This window comes from Helianthus annuus, chromosome 4, assembly GCF_002127325.2.
Source record: "Helianthus annuus cultivar XRQ/B chromosome 4, HanXRQr2.0-SUNRISE, whole genome shotgun sequence".
NCBI lineage: Eukaryota > Viridiplantae > Streptophyta > Magnoliopsida > Asterales > Asteraceae > Helianthus > Helianthus annuus.
The window spans coordinates 14,298,926-14,315,491 of NC_035436.2; the positions used below are offsets into that span (position 1 = coordinate 14,298,926).

Genomic DNA, 16,566 nt, shown 5'->3' on the forward strand with positions numbered 1-16,566 from the left:
ATTTGACAGGTTGGTGAAAAGGTGATGGGTTGGTAAGGTCAACTTTCGGCAATGGGGATGTGCAGATTGTACTTTCCCACCAACTTTGAAAAGTTTACCAAAAATGGAGAACCTTATCCTAATACCAGTCACCGGAAGTTTAACCGGAATTTTTGCCGGAAAATACAAAGTCACTTAAAAACAAGTTTTCAAGTTACCCAACCCAACCTTGAACACTCCCGAAGGTTTAGAAACCGTTTTTCAGTTTAAACTAGCAAGAAAACCACCAAAAACGGGTGCTAAACCAAGTGTCCAAACACACCAAGAACTCGAACAACCCGGTTTTAAACAAGGTAAAGAGCGAGGCTCTGATACCACTTGTAGGTCCCTCTCGGAGGATCGAGAACAAACCTAAACCTTGTTATACTAACCCACTAGCGAGTGCGGAATCCAAGCTAGTAGGCAAACCGGGATGAAGCAAGTATAAACACAACACACAAGGATTCACTGATTAACACAACTTGTATTAATGCAAATGAAGGATTCGGTTACAAGCACAATGTTTACAAATCTAACATGTAAACTCTCAAAGTGTGTGTGAGTGTTTCGGACAGAATGCTCTCAAGAACTCTCTAACTTTCGGTGTGTGCATCATGTCTGAACTCAACACTCTGCATGGGTATTTATACCCAGCTCATGATGTCTGGTCCGAAGGATCCGATAGATGGTCCGAAGGATCATCTATCGATGACAAGTCATTCGAAGGATCAGCATGGACCTCGAAAGATCACCTTTCGAGGTCTGACATTCGAAGCATATCTTTCGAGCACCTCGAAGGATCAACAGTATCCTTCGAGGAGTTATCCTTCGACACAGAACATCCTTCAATCATTTACCAATTGTTGTCCAAGTCAAACCGGAGGATGGTTGACTTGGTCAACTTACAACGCTAAACAACGCTAAACAGGACATCCCTTTTATCATGACCGATTACAGACAAAGTACAGACACAAGTGCACCAACAAGAAGACGAGTGTTGACAAGAGATAACACCACAGCAGCAGCAAAGCTCCATTAAAAGGCATCGATTCATCTTCTGGAGCTTTCATCGGTATCTGCGCTCCGGAGACGGCTTCGTTACTAACTTAAACGTCTAGAGCCGCTAGCCCCTTCATTTTTTTTCTTTCTTTTTTTTTTTACCAAAGGAGTTAGTTATGTTTTCCGTTCTGTCCCTTTGGTTTGTCAAAAATCATCATTTTGGTCCATTAGTTTAAATATTGCGAAAACAGTCCTTGTAGTTTCACTTTCATAACTATTACAGTCCACCTCCGTTAACTCCATCTATTTGTGTTGTAATCAAAAGTTTAAAGCTGATAATACCAATCGAAATTACCGTCAAATCTATATCGTGTACATTTTCCTTATCGCAAATTATGAATTCAGAGAATACCAACAGTTGTTTAGCTTTTTTACTTGCATAAATTGACGTGTATAAATCTAAACGGTCAGAGAAAATATACCGGAAAGAATGGGGTCGCCAGAGAAGTTGTTGACCGGAAAAAATGGGGACGCCGGAGAAGATGACCGGAAATGGGGAAAGAGAAGTCTTGCAACTTTGTCAAGTGGGACCTACCTTTACTTGTTTTATTTTATTTACCAAGGGTAGTTTGGTCATTTTACCAAAACTTAACAACACAAATAGATAGAGTTAACAGAGGTGGACTGTAATAGTTACGAAATTGAAACCACATGGACTGTTTTCGTAGTTTTTAAACTAATGGACTGAAATTGTGATTTTTGACAAACCACAGGGACGAAAAACGTAATTAGCTCTTTCCAAAATCATTGCTTTCACAAAGTCGGGCCGATATACCTATGGTTGTAAATTAACTGAACGTTCAGCGAACAGTCCGTGAACCATTCGACCGGAAGTACGTTTATGTTCGTTCATTTAGTTAATTTAGTTAATGAAGGAACACGAACAAGATTTTCCATTCAATTAACTAAATGAACGAAACGAACAAAGGTCTCGTTCGTTCGATTGTGTTCGTGAACGTTCGGTAACATGTATGTTTACGTTCGTTCGTGGTCTAGTGGTTAGTCACTTGGCTTCTCTTCTTGAGGTCCCAAGTTCTGCTCCTACTAGCATCACTTTGAAGTACATTGGTGGTGGCAATGAAGTTTAGAATTAGGCCTCTCTGGAGGTCGCCAGTTCGAACCCGAGCCGAACCGAGTTTTATCGCAATGGACCTTCGCGCGGGCGGGTTTTCCCCGGAACTGCTGGCTTGGTACTGGCTCGAGTATGCATCCAACTGTAACTGTCATGGAGGAGAGAATGCATTTGCTCGATTGGGGGCATCCCAGGATGCTTATCCAGTATTTAGTTGGTCGTTCAAAAAAAAAGTTAAAAGCATTTAACGTATTTTAATATTTCATCTTCCCTCCTAAGCTGTACTTTTTTTTGTACTTTCCCCTAGCTATTTAATCATTTAGTTGTATTTGACTACTTGGGTTGGCTGTTTAAGGTTAATTATATCAAGTTTAATGTTCGTTTTATGTTCATTTGTGTTCGTGCCCAATGTTTGCAAACCGTTTGAGAACAACGAAAATTCTTAACAACAAACACGAACATAAACTTCTGTTCAACATGTGTTCGCGAACAGTTCACAAACGTCTGCATTTCCTTAACAAATGAACACGAACATGGCCTCGTTCATGTGCGTTCGGTTTGTTTACAACCCTAGGTATACCTAAACTTCAAAGCATTTGAGGCGGGTATATTTAATACCTAAAGTGCATGGGATTGAAAAAAATATATACATAATTTGCGTATTTGAGTCTATGAGATTAGGTGATACTTGATTCAGATTACTCGAAACTATATATTCGTTTACCTTAACCATATACTTACCCATAACATATTCCCAAAAACTTTTAACTTTTATTTTCTTTTTCCCTTTAATTTCTAGTGGCCTCATTACTTGAAAACAAAACTTTAATTGTGGAATATATTCTGATGACATTATTTATATATAAATAAAAAAAAAAGTAAATTATTTTTTGAGATTAATAGTTTTGTGGTGATTAAATGTATTGATTTATTATAATTTAATATATTGTATAGATTTTAAAAATTTTAAAATTATAAAAAGTAAAACATATGCATACATGAAAGTTTATTTTAAAATGTTAACGAGTAATGGGTTGGGCATGGGACTGGGATTAGACATACAAAACCTATTCCCACCCATAATTGCTTTACTTTATTTTTAGTTAGAGGTGTTGTTAGGGTTTTCTAATCGGGCTTCCAGTAATTATTCAAGTTTTTTTTTGTTGTAAGAATCCTACTCATAAGTTGTAACCCATAGATACAATTTGGGTTCATTCTGATCGGGTTAGTTGATATACTTGATTATTAGTAAAAAAAAACATAAATTGTCAAATAAAAATACTCCCGATATGATATCCCGTTCAAACTCATGCATTAAACACATAAATTAACTAAAAATGTCATTTAAAATAAGCACAAAACGAATCCGTATAAACCAAAAAGAAAACGTCAAACTGTATCAATGGAACTGACGACGAGGATCCCCGCTTGGGGTCCTCGTCTGGGCTCATCGCCCTAGATTGATGACTGGGCTCGAGCCCACTTGGGTCTTTCTCGGTATGTTTTGATTGATTCGAGTGGGCCATGTCTTGACAAGCCCATTCATGGGCCCGTCCATTAGGGTTATGGCCCAAGTGTTTTGTTATAAATGGAAGAGTTCCATCTCCGAAGGAGGCAGACTACATTTTCCCCACAAAAAGAAGGCTATCTCATCCTTCTATCTCATATATCTCCTACTCTCTCTCTAAATGAGACCCGTTACTTGCACTTATAAGTATCTTCTCCATACAAGATACTGACTTGAACGTCGAAGTGCCCTCGGGGTAAATCCCCTCGGGCCCTCTAACTAGATTTACATGTGGATGCAACCCAAGACCCGACACTCCGCAAGAGGAACTGCCACCGTGACGGCGAGAGGACGAACCTAAACTGGAGCTCACTGAATCTAAGGTTAGTACCGCCAAGCCCTTTGAACGACTTCAGGGATTTAGGGATTCGACATTGGCGCCATCCGTGGGACTGAGTACAAGCATGTCTCAGTCCCTTCATACAAACGGCAAGATCTGTTTCCTTCACGTTATCTACACAAAGTTCAGATCTGCATTTTTAGCTCCGTTTAACAGGTTCTAGATTTCGCCCTCTTGGATTCTATGATAAAAAATGTTCGTTGAAAAATAACAGCAGACCCACTAGATTTTTGAAATCATCTACTTTTCGTGCAACTTTATGTTTTACAACCTGATTAACAGATCTGTACACACATTAAACAAGAAGATGTTCTACCTATAAAACTAGAACGACATAGAAGAAGAAAAAGATAGGGACGAAGTTCTGCAACATGTAGCCCCTTTTTAAAATTTGAAATTACAAATACTCATCCTTGGGATACACGTATATGTTACCTATCAAGTGCTCAGACACGTATCCAAAGGAAAAATTATGGATCTTCATTTTTGAAGGAAGCTTCATAGTTTATCTCCCAACTTGGGTTTTCACATGTGGGTTTTTGCTTTATTTTCTCGACAATATTATGAGGAGACTGTTGTACACAGTCCAACAAAAAAAATATTTATTTTAGACATGTGGGCATAAGGGCATACGGAGTGGAACGCGGTGAAGCTCGGCAAACAAGTTTGCCGATCGGCAAACACCGCCGCCAACCATATGGCGATGCGGCAAACTTGCTCAATCGGTAAACCTTTACCGACTCGGGAAAGTGATTGGAAACATGGGGGGGCCACCTCCAACGGTAATATTACCGTTTAAAAAAAAATAATAATTTTTTTTTAAAAATTAAACTATATATATCACAATAAACCATTTAACCATATACCTTCAAATTTATACTCAAACAAACCAAAAAATACCACCAATTCCTTCTAAAAGTTTACCATACAAAATGGCGGATGAACTCCCGTTATGGTTCCCACCCATGAGTAGCGACGATTCATCCGATAGTAGCATTCTTTTTTTTCAAAATCTCATCGAAGAAACCGAACTTCAAGATACCGGCACATCTAACCGAAGGAGATATATTGAACGTCAACGTGAGGAGGGGCATGAGACACTCATGGCGGATTATTTTGTCGAAGACCCGAAGTACAACGAAGATATCTTTCGGCATAGGTTCCGTATGTCGAAACGTTTGTTTCTAAAAATTGTGTCCGATGTGGAAGAGAACGACCCGTGGTTTGTAGAGGCCCCCGATGCGCGAGGTAGGAAGTGCTTTACGCCCTTGCAAAAGGTGACATCGACTATTAAACAGCTCGCAACTGGAAACACTCCAGACGAGAACGACGAGTACTTGCATATGGCCGAAAGAACTTCCCGCGAGTGCCTAGAATATTTTTGTGACACGGTTTGCAAAATATATGGTCCAGAGTTCTTACGTAGACCGACAAGCTGATGTGTGTAAAATGCAACATATAAATCACATCAATTAAGGCATAAAACTAACCCTTTTTAAGTACTAATGTTGGAAAAAGAGTGTTTTTGTCTTCCTTTTGTATTTTTAGGATGAAATGAGCTCAAAATCACAAAAGAAGCAAAAAGACAACTAATTCTAGCATAAGTACAAGAAAAGGAACAAAAGTAAACTGCCCGGACCCTCAACGGCACCTCCCAAGGCAAAGTAGAGAAAACAGAGTCTGAACACGCCCCGTGTCCAGCGAACACGGGGGCGTGCCCAGGAAGCAGCAGAAAAGACAAACCAGTAGAAGCTTCCATTGCCCACCACGGGGCCGTGTCCAGCGGGCACGGGGGCGTGGTGAAAGTACAGCAGGCGCATTAATTGTAATTGTGAATTACAATTAATGAAGAGAGAGAATGTTAGACGGGCACGGGGCCGTGTCCAGCCTTCTGTTCAGCCTATAAATAGAGGAGCTTGGTTTCATTCTCTCTCATCCCTTGGCACACCACCTCTCTCACACTTCATCCACCACCCACCACCACCATAACACCATCATCCACCACCATCATCCATTGTCCATCGTAGAGTGTGTGAGTGGTCTCGGGATCCAAGATTGATAGTAAGAGTTCTTGACAATCAAGGCCATGTTTGCCTAAGTCTCTTACATCACTTGGTGAAGACAAGTGTTTACTATAATACTTTTTATTTTTAATCTTTTGCACTTTTTATTTGGTTTTGTATTAATGACTTTAAATAACTAGTTACTTATGTTGAAGGTGATCTTTCCTTATCGTTTGTCCGTGGTGTCTTGGCATTATTTTACTGTCTATATAAAATAAAAGATTTTCACCATTCATATCTCCACGGTCTATATGGAGGTATGTTGGCTACCTGGTCGGGGGTTAAGGGAACGGTTTGGTAAGGGTCTTGCCCTTGTTCAGCGTTTAGAGGTCCTGCTTGGGACCTGGGTCAATTTTAGTAGGATCTCCTTCAATGCCCATAGGTATTGGATGGCGGTGATCCAAACTCTTTGACCCCCTCATAAGTTAACTACTATTAATACTATAACCCGGCTATTTAGGACTGTATCCCTGCTGACTCGGACTACTTAGCCGAGGGTAACGTCACCGCCGAAAGCGGGGCCTACCACAATTTGCATTAATAACTTAATTCATTATCTTTCAATAATCCGACCCTTTAGGATTGTATCCTTGCTGACTCAAACTACTGGGTTGAGGGTAACGTCGCCTTCAAAAGAGGGGCCTACTGCAATAACTAAGATAATCTCTTAAACAAGTGCAAAAGTGCGAAAATAATCAAAGGTTATACTAATACACATGTCGGATCCAAGTGATTCATCTTGTCTATCTGTTTTTATTTTATTTTTATTTTTCAGCATTTAGTTAGTTTTTATTTTTCTTAGTTTAAAACATTTTTCTCACTTTTTGATTTGATTAGACGTTGAGGATAAACCGGTATTAAAAGCTCTTGTGTCCTTGGACGACCTCGGTATCTTACCAACACTATACTACGTCCACGATGGGTGCACTTGCCCATATGTGTGTTTAGTGTTAGTGAATATCGTGTTTTATAAATTTAAAACTTAGCTAAAAGTGTAAAAAGGGGCTTAAATATACATCTAAAATATATTACACTTCACGCACATCACAAGCCACGACATGGCACTTTTATACCAAGCTCATGAGGAAAAACATCACCTTCCAGGTATGTTCGGTAGCCTTGATTGCACCCATTTCGTTTGGCGTTTTTGTCCGACAGAGTATCGAGGCCAATATATGCGAGGAGATCATAGATACCCGACTGTTATGCTCGAAGCGGTTGCTTCTCAAGACTTATGGTTTTGGCATGCTTTTGCCGGTCCACCCGGTTCTCAAAACGATATCAATGTTCTACAACAATCTCCGTTATTTTTAATGGAACGAAATGGAACCGCGCCAAAATGTCCATTTTACGTTAACAACCATTTATACAAACGTGGTTATTTGCTCGTGGATGGAATCTACCCTTCGTGGTCCGTGTTTGTGAAATCGATCCCTTACCCTCACGAAGTAAACGAAAAGAAATTCAAGAGGCAACATGAGGCGGCAAGAAAAGACGTCGAACGGGCTTTTGGTGTTTTGAAGGGGAAATGGGGTGTATTGAGTCGACCGATGCGAGCAAGATCGGTTAAAAAAAATTAGGAATGTCGTGTACACGTGTATTATTTTACACAACATGATTTTGAAAGATGATGGAAAGGCGATAGCACCGGTGCACATTCGAGATCCTCCGGTCGAGCCGGCTCTAGACGATACGGTGCTGGGCGAGTTGATGAATGAAGACACCCATTGGAGACTCAAACACGATCTCATAGATCATCTCGCAAGTCAAGATTTACCCCATCTTTTGGTCGATTCCGACGAAGACTAGTTTAAATTGTTTCATGTTAATGTAATTTTATTGTTTTTTTAATTTAGTGTAACTTTGATGTTTTTAATTTAATTTATGAAACTTTATTGTTTTTTAATTTAATGTATATATCCTAAATTTATTTATATTAAATAAAATATTGCAAAAAAAAAATAATAATAAAACTTTACCACTTCAGCAAGTGTTTAAACCATTGTCAACACTTTTCAGCAAAGTTTAAACACTTTTGCCTAATTGACATGACACGCTCTGATTGGTCGGTTTTTTGGTTTGCCACTTTAAAGTGTTTAACCACTCATTATACCCTAAGTTTTATGTCAGAAGCATGTGATGTATATGAGCTGTACCGCATAACAGTTTGTGCAAGACCCACTAAATATACCTTTATCATAGGAATGTTAATTTTATATATAAAAAAAAGAGGAGTAGTGTTGTACCTACGCACGGTACACAAATATTTCTTTGACTGAACTGCAATTTTACCTTCTAGGGTTTAGGCTAATTGGCAGTCTGACCCCCTCTAACGAAATAATTGCAATTTTACCCCCAACGTTTGGTGTTATGTCGTAAGTTTACCCCCCGACGTCAATTATAGTTAACAGTCAACGTAAGTATGTAAAGGTCAAAGGGTAAAAAGGTAATTTCCAACAAACCATCATCATTATTATTATTATTATTATTATTATTATTATTATTATTATTATTATTATTATTATTATTTATAAGACACTGCATCTTCTTCTCCTTCATATTAGGGTTTTCATCCACAAAAATCTCAAGAACAACAGCAGCAACAACGCCTGCATATCCCAAATTGATAATATTCTTCCCTAGTGGTGACTGACTAGTGCTGGCATCTGCATCTGCAATTTCCGGTGAGTTTATGCTTGAACGGAGACTTTGCATCTGCATCTGCAATTTCCAGTGAGTTTGTGCTTGAACGGCAACTTTGCATCTGCATCTGCAATTTCTTTGAGCAGGGACTGTGAATAACGACAATTGGGTGGACGGTGGTGCTTGGGTGGGGGTGGGGCGGTGACATATTGTTCAGGTTATCTCTACATAAATGTTTGCTTAGTTTCAGTTGGCTAATAAAATGGGTTGTTTTTGTTTAATTATTTAGGATTGGGGGAAAATTGAAGTGTGGTGTGTGTAATGGCTACTAGAAATTTGGAGAAATTGGCATTGGTTGATGCTCAGTTGAGGCTTTTGGTTCCTGGGAAAGTATCTGAGGATAATAAGCTTATTGAGTATGATGCTTTGCTTTTGGATAAGTTTCTTGACATTCTTAAGGATTTACATGGGGAAGATCTTAAGGAAGCGGTAATTCTTGTTTGATTTTGGTGGTAGATATGTTGGCGGCAGCGGATGGTTGTGGTGTGTGGTGGGTGGTGGTGGTGTGTGGTGGGGTTGTGGAGAAGGAGGAGAGAGAGGAAAATATGGGTGAGTATAGAGCTTGGTGCCATTTTGTTGAAGATAAATGTTCAAATCTCAGATGGGATTTTGGTAGAAAGATGTAAAAAGAGATTGAGATTTATGTGAATTGGAGTGAAGGTTGAAGACCCATGAAGGATTTAGGTGTAATGAAAGGTGGAAGAGTGAGATTTGGATCTTGAGAGGTTAATGGCGGTGGCAGTAGTGGTACCCGGTTGAGAGTGTTGGAGGGTGGTGGCTGGAGGTGGTTGAGGGTGGTGGCTGCCGCTGGAGGTGGCTGCCGCTGGAGGTGGCAGTGGTGGTTGTGGTGGTGAATGGAGTGGCAGTGGTGGCATCGGGTAATATTACAGAGTAGAACAAAACACAGTGGTAATATGAAAGGGCATTATAGTCATTTCACATTCCAGTTAACAGATCTGTTAACAAAATTGACGCCAGGGGGTAAACTTGCGACATAACACCAAACGTTGGGGGGTAAAATTACAATTATTTCGTTAGAGAGGGTCAGAGTGCCAATTGGCCTAAACCCCAAGGGTAAAATTACAATTTACTCTATTTCTTTTAATAAAAACCAACATTGGTACACGTATTTGTGACAGATGCATGTGACCTCTAGAATTTTAATATTTATCTAAGTATTGGGGTAGGGTCAAACCCTATACTAAACTTATTTTTATAGAGTTAAATGCTTGGTTGGTCCCTGTGGTTTTCAAAAATTGCAGACTTGGTCCTAATGGTTTACTAATTACACGCGTGGTCCCCAAACTTGTCAAAAATGCACTCGGTTGGTCCCTAGCCCTAACATCAGTTAAATTTCTCAGTTAACTCCATGTTAAATGACCAAAATACCCTTGCTTATTAACTCTCTTTATAAACCCACCACAACCTGCATCATCTTCATCCCCAACCTGCATCATCTTCATCACCAACCCACCTCCAGTCTCACCCTGTCACTGCCGCCGTGAGTCGCTGCCGCCGCCCTTCTTTCTCCCTCTCATCTCTCTCGTCTCGATTACTGTATCTGGTGGAGACTCATTCCAGCACTATTATTGTTGGAGAAACTGGTAGTGGTAAAACCACTGCATCATCTTCATCCCCATCATCATCTTCATCACCAACCTCTGCATCTGTACAACACATCTCCACGTCATCATCCCTGTAAATCCTGAATCTTCCACCCTGTTCATTTCTTTTCAAATCTCATACATCACCCACTAAATCTCCAATCTCCATCGTTAAACATCAAATTAAACCCAAATTCATCCTCACCCACCTCTCAAATCCACAAAATTTCACTTCAATTCCACCAATTTCCCTCAAATTCCACCCAATTTCACGAAGCTGTGATGGAATAGAACAAGGACCTAAAACAACCACCGCCGCCGCCGTACGTGGCGGTTCTGCTGTCGTCACCTATTTCTTCGATCTCTCTCTCCTCTCGGTCTCTCTCTTTCTCTGTTTCTCTCTCTTCGCGCTTCCTTGGCCAGCCATTGCTCACCACCACGGTCACTGCCATTGGCGGCTCCGCCGCCGGAGAGGATGAGGAGGAGGATGAGAGAAGGGGGTGGGTGAGAGAGATGGAGGTTGTTGTTGTCGGATGACCTGCCGCCGACGCTGCCGTTAAACCGACGCCGCTGCCACCAATAGTGGTGTCGGCTGCCAGCTGAAGAGAGGGAAGGAAAGAGGTTGAGGGTCTGATGTTGGTGTGATTTGTGTGGGTGTAATCGAGAGAGAAGGAGCAGGGATTGAGTGTGTTGTGATCGTATTTAGGGTTTCTGTCTCTTGAAGAAGGAAGAGCACAGGGAAAGTAGATGGGGGTTTAGTGTGAGTGTAGAAGGAGATAAAAGGGATTAGGGTTTTCAAATTGAAAAGGGTATAAAATACTAGTGTTAGGGCAAGGGTATTTTGGTCATTTAACATGGAGTTAACTGAGAAATTTAACTGATGTTAGGGCTGGGGACCAACCGAGTGCATTTTTGAAAACCACAGGGACCACGCGTGTAATTAGTAAACCATTGGGACCAAGTCTGCAATTTTTGAAAACCACAGGGACCAACCAAGCATTTAACTCTGCACCAATTCTTTTACAAAATGGCAAGGACGATTTGATTTTTTATTTATTTTCCATTTATCCTGATGTAGATTATCCTTTTATGAGATTGTTATAGATTATGTTCCAAGGTTTAGGTTTATAATCTCGTGTATTAATAGATACTAGTAGGTAATCCGTGCGTTGCGGCAGGACTAAAGATTGAATCAAATTGTATCGTAAAATTCATCCCAATTTTTTATTTAACTGATATATCAAATAAAGAATACTTGTGACGTGGATCGTTTTACACACGACAAAATGACAACTCAAGAACAAACTGAATGTTCGTAAAGTCAAAAAAAAAGGGAGAAATGATCACATACATTTATGGTAAATGATGATACTAAAGCAATAAACATGAGGACTCCTATTGATATATTTATGTTTCTGACCTTGCAAATTGTAGAACCAGCATCATGCATGATGTGCATCCATCCATCACCAAGCACAGCCACCAGATTCAGGTTGGGATGAACTCACACATTTGGAAGACTTCAAATTCAAATCAACCACTTCTTCATGTTTTGTTCATGAAAGAGAGTTTCCATTCCTCGTAACGTCGTCACGCCGATGCTATGTTTCTAATAGAGCCTGTAATAATTATTAGTAAGTTTTCAATGGAAAAAATAATATAACAATTCAAGTATATGTTAGATACTTCTATGTTGAACCCAGAATGTGTTTCTATAAACATCAACCTTCTAAATTTTAAGTTTTACATAAAAATACCTAAAATTTTAAGTTTTACATAAACACATTTTAAAAATAACAAACGGTGAAAGGGGCCAACCCGTAAACCCATCGAGATAATCAAACATGTTCTCAGATCCGACCCAATATTTAAATTTTCCCAAAACTGTTTAAACTAAAACCAAAACATGCAAACTTCGTGTTATATTCACCTTTAGGTCCTGGTCCGTTTTCAAAGACGTTTAGCTAAACATGTCATATTCAGGTCAACCTGGCCGGTTCATGGATTAACCTGTTTATTTTTATTTTCTTTAAATGTGTTTTATTTCTTAAACTAAACTGTATCAGTATTTATATGTTCTGCACATCTTTATTCTTGGACCAAAAAAGTATGCCACAAGCTTGACTCACCAAAAGTATGCAATTATCGTTTTTCCCATCCCATCCCCCGTAATCACCACATGCTGTTTTTCAATCCCAACCCGAATCGTTCCTCACCCTTTCATCACATAAATCACAAACCGCCACCCTTTACTCCAATTTGGTGCTGCATTCACAGCCTCCGGCGCTGTCTCATACGTACATTGATCATATGGTATTCAGGCTTACAAACCGATACATCACTCTGAGCCAACCATGGTGGAATCTTCAACTCTGGTTCACCATCACCACCACCACCCTCCCAGAACCCGTCTCTCTCCGTCTTCAATGGCTTCCACGACGCTGTTTGGTCCTCATACACGTCGTACGCCATCATGAAGCTTAAAGCGTTGCTAGTGTAACCCACAAGAGTGTTTACAAACGACATAGTGTCGTTAATCAAGTCTGTGTCCTCGTTGTTTATGTATTGTAATTTGGACCAACAGTCGTACTGGTAGGTTAACGTTGCGCTTGTCCATGCGCGGCAGTTTTTGATCTCGCGACGTGGGAATGCGTCGATTGTTGATGTGAGACGGTAGGCTGAGTTTTCGAGATGGTCGAGGCAGTTCTTAGTGATGGTGATAACGCTGAGATTGCCTACGGATGCTTCATATAATGATTGTGTCATGGATTGGGCTATACGGTTGATGTTGTAGGAGATGTTTAAAGCGGTTTGAATGATTTCCATTGCGTTTTTGGTAGGGGATTCTTTGAGTGATTCTTCGCATTCTTTTTGGTCTTTGGTCAGTGACCGATGTTTATACAACTAACAGCTAGAACTCACATTCCCATCTAATTTAGACAGACATAACCCTTCAATAGAAAATACACGTGAATTGATGCACGAAATAGGTTTTGGATCGGAATGGTTTTAGTTCGAATTGAGCTTCGGACCGAGACGGGTTTTGGCACGTGGCGGGTTTTGGATCGGGACGGGTCGGTTCGGTTTGGATTGGGTTCGGGCCGACACGGGTTTCCGCATTGGACGGGTTTCGGATCGCAACAGGTTTTAGGCCGACACGAGTTTTCGCACTTGAAGAACCAAAAAACCAAGTCTAGGCCGAAGCCTGCAAATGGGGATTTGGATCCTGTTAAAGATTGAGAGAGGTTCCTGCAAAACAGAAAACCGTTAGGCTCGCCGCAGAGATGGGAGGGCCCCTCTGCGACCACCCTCCGGCGTGAGGATAAGTATTGGTAGAGAGAGAAAGTAGAGAGAGAAAATAGGGACGAAGGTTCAGAGAAAATCGTACTTGGATTTGTACTTGAAGGGGTATTTATAGTAGTCAACTGAGATGACGTCATCCGTCTGGACGCACTTGAACGGGGGCTCGTCCTCGGTGCTTTCTGATATGGGGCGGACATGCTTTGGATGTCCGCCCAAGTGGAGTCCGGTTCGTCTCTGGGATCATGTCCGGCTTCGGACATGTGTCTTCAAGTCCCCTAGTTTGGGGAGTCTTTTGTAAAGACTTGGCAAACTATTATTTCAAGCTTTTTGTCTTGTTCGGATGACGTGTCACTGCGGGAGTAGTTTTGAACTGATTACGTGGCGTGTTTTGTATGGTGTGGGTGACCTTCACTATCTGGACCGTCGGTCACCTACAAGTGACGGTAACGAAACCCCTGTTGGGAATCGTGGGAAGCGACGGTTGATGTGACTGGCCCCAACCGACTTACATTTTCTATAAATTCAATTTTTCACCATTTCATTTTCACCGTTTTTTCTCTCTTTTTCCATCTCCTCTGCTGTTATCTTCTCTAGTGTCTTCTTCTTCTCCAAAGAAAAAGGTGCGTCTTTGTTCCTTTTTACTTTTTATAGTTATGGCTCCGGGTAAGGAAAACCTTTCGGAGAGTGTGAGTGTGCTTACCCAACGTCAGTTGGATAAGTTTATTAGAGAATATAGAATTCCCCTAGATCTACATCCGGTCCTCCCTTCCAATACGGAAGCCATATATCCATTCCGTCAAGGGAAGTTCCCCTTTTACACTCGCGTCTGCAACTTCGCCAATTATAGGGTTCCTTTTTCCCGTTTTCTGATTAGGGTTTTACAGTTTTTTAGAGTTCACGTTTGTCAGGTTAACCCATTTGGCCTTAGCCGTGTTAACCATTTTGAGATTTCTTGTCGAGCCCTCAATCAGAAACCGGATTTAAGCGTTTTCCGATACTTTTATGAGTTTATCTCGGCCGGAGACTGGTACACTTTTGCACACCGGAAGAATGTCCCTTCTCCGTCCTCCAACGAACGGTCTAGTTTAAAAAACTGGAAGGATAATTTCTTTTGGTTAGACGACCGTTGTCTTCCGGAGGACATGAGGTGGCGTTTTAAGGACCAGTCTATGTCTTTTGATCTTGACGAAAACTTTGCTTTTAACGAGAGTTTAGGCCGCGCTTTGGTTGAGCATCAGTCCCCTATTCGTCCTCTTCCCGAGCATTTTCTTTGGCTAGGTCGAGTCAGTTTTTCATGGGCTCGGGGGGATAAGGATTGGCCGATTATACGCCGGAAGAGTGACCGTAAGTTTCGGTTCTTTATACCCCCTTCGGCTCTTTTACTTAATTGTTTTGCTAACTCTTTATTTATTTTGGAAATGTAGGTGCTGCGATGTCGCTTCTTGATGCTTTGAAGGTTCCGAGCATGGACTCCTTTGACTTTGATTTTGAGCAGCAGGAGGACGTTCCGTTCATGAAACAGGTGGCACCCTCTGCTCATCCTGTCCGTGGTCAGGCGGATCCGAACATACCCGTATCGTCTGCTGCTGAGACGACTTCTTCTGTTCCAAAGGATTCATCTGAACAAGCCGCTGCTGAAGCGGTTTCCCATATTCCGGCATCTTCTAAGGAGGCGGGGGGTTCGTCCGGATCTCATGCTGGGCGAAAGTCTATTCTTGACGATGTGGATGATGATCCAGAGATCCGCAGTCTGGATGAGGCCCTCCTGCATCGGCCTTCATCTTTGAAGAGCAAAAGCGTTGAGGCAGATACTGACCTGGTAATCCGATCCCGCAAGAGGAAGGGTGAATCGGCTCAGATACGTTCTTTCGATTCTCTCCCAATGCCTAAATTGAAGAAAACGAAAGGGAGTTCTTATTCCGAAGGCACTGTGATGGAGGAGCTTGACGAACATCTTTCTGGGGGTAAGAGTTCAAGGGAGGAGGCAGCCTTAGCTCGTAGTAAACTGACTCCAGTTTATTCAGGTGGTTTTGTCCCTGATAGCGAAGTGGAGAGCATGGAGACGGAGAATCCGGTGGGTGTGGATAAGGGCAAAGCCCAAAGTGAGCCGAAGGTGGTCACTTTTTCAGGTACGCACTTGGGCTCATCTTTGGGTCCGGACTATTTTATGGATGATGAGGAAGATCAAGTGTCTTCACTTCCCTCATCTTGGTTCGGACCTGAGTTGATGTCCTTTTTTCGATATGCAGATCTGTTCTCGGAGGATATGGAGATTGACCCATCAATTGCTGAGGAGAAGTTTATTCCCGACTGGGACATCCGGAACAAAGATACGGTGCTGGATGTTTTGACCGCTAAGATGATGCTCTTTAATATAAATACTCCGATGGACCATGTTCGAAGTCGGAAGATGAAGAATCCGGATCTGGGGGCCGCGGTTTTGACTAACCAGGCTCAATCTAACATATTCGTGACGGAACTTTACCGTAGGTGGGTTGAAGCGGAATCCGTGCGGGAGAATTTGGAGAAGGAGGTTCGTTCTTTGAAACCTAAAATTCTCAGGAGCCCGGAGGTGGAAAAGAAGGTAGCCCAGCTGACTCAGGACCTTCGGACTCAGCAAGAAAATGTCACTTCCTTGATGGCTCTGAATCAATCGTCGCAGGCGGCTGCTGCGGCCGCTGCGGAGGACAGGGATAAAATTGCTTCGGAGTTCAAAGTATTCTCTGAGTCCATGAAACAAAAGGACGAAGAGCACAAGGCGGTTTTGGCGAAAATGGAAGAATCCCTCAACGGCGCTCGTCTTGCGTACGAGAGTATGATGGCTGGTACGTTCGCCT

The 16,566-nt window shown here is 41.5% G+C and overlaps 2 protein-coding genes across 2 annotated transcripts; both read left to right on the forward strand.

Moving 5' to 3' along the window:
• The first annotated feature begins 4,988 nt into the window (after positions 1-4,988).
• LOC110883515 lies at positions 4,989-5,495 on the forward strand. Its single transcript, XM_022131245.1, has one exon. The coding sequence runs from the start codon at positions 4,989-4,991 to the stop codon at positions 5,493-5,495; it is 507 nt and encodes a 168-aa protein (XP_021986937.1).
• Positions 5,496-7,177: 1,682 nt separating this feature from the next.
• Positions 7,178-7,699, forward strand: LOC110883516. The gene has a single exon (XM_022131246.1). It carries the CDS (start codon positions 7,178-7,180, stop codon positions 7,697-7,699), a length of 522 nt encoding a protein of 173 aa, XP_021986938.1.
• Positions 7,700-16,566: the final 8,867 nt, after the last annotated feature.

What these genes read in the sequence shown, in the direction of transcription:
- LOC110883515 (XM_022131245.1), top strand. Translation starts at nt 4,989, where the DNA reads ATGGCGGATGAACTCCCGTTATGGTTCCCACCCATGAGTAGCGACGAT.
- LOC110883516 (XM_022131246.1), top strand. Translation starts at nt 7,178, where the DNA reads ATGGCACTTTTATACCAAGCTCATGAGGAAAAACATCACCTTCCAGGT.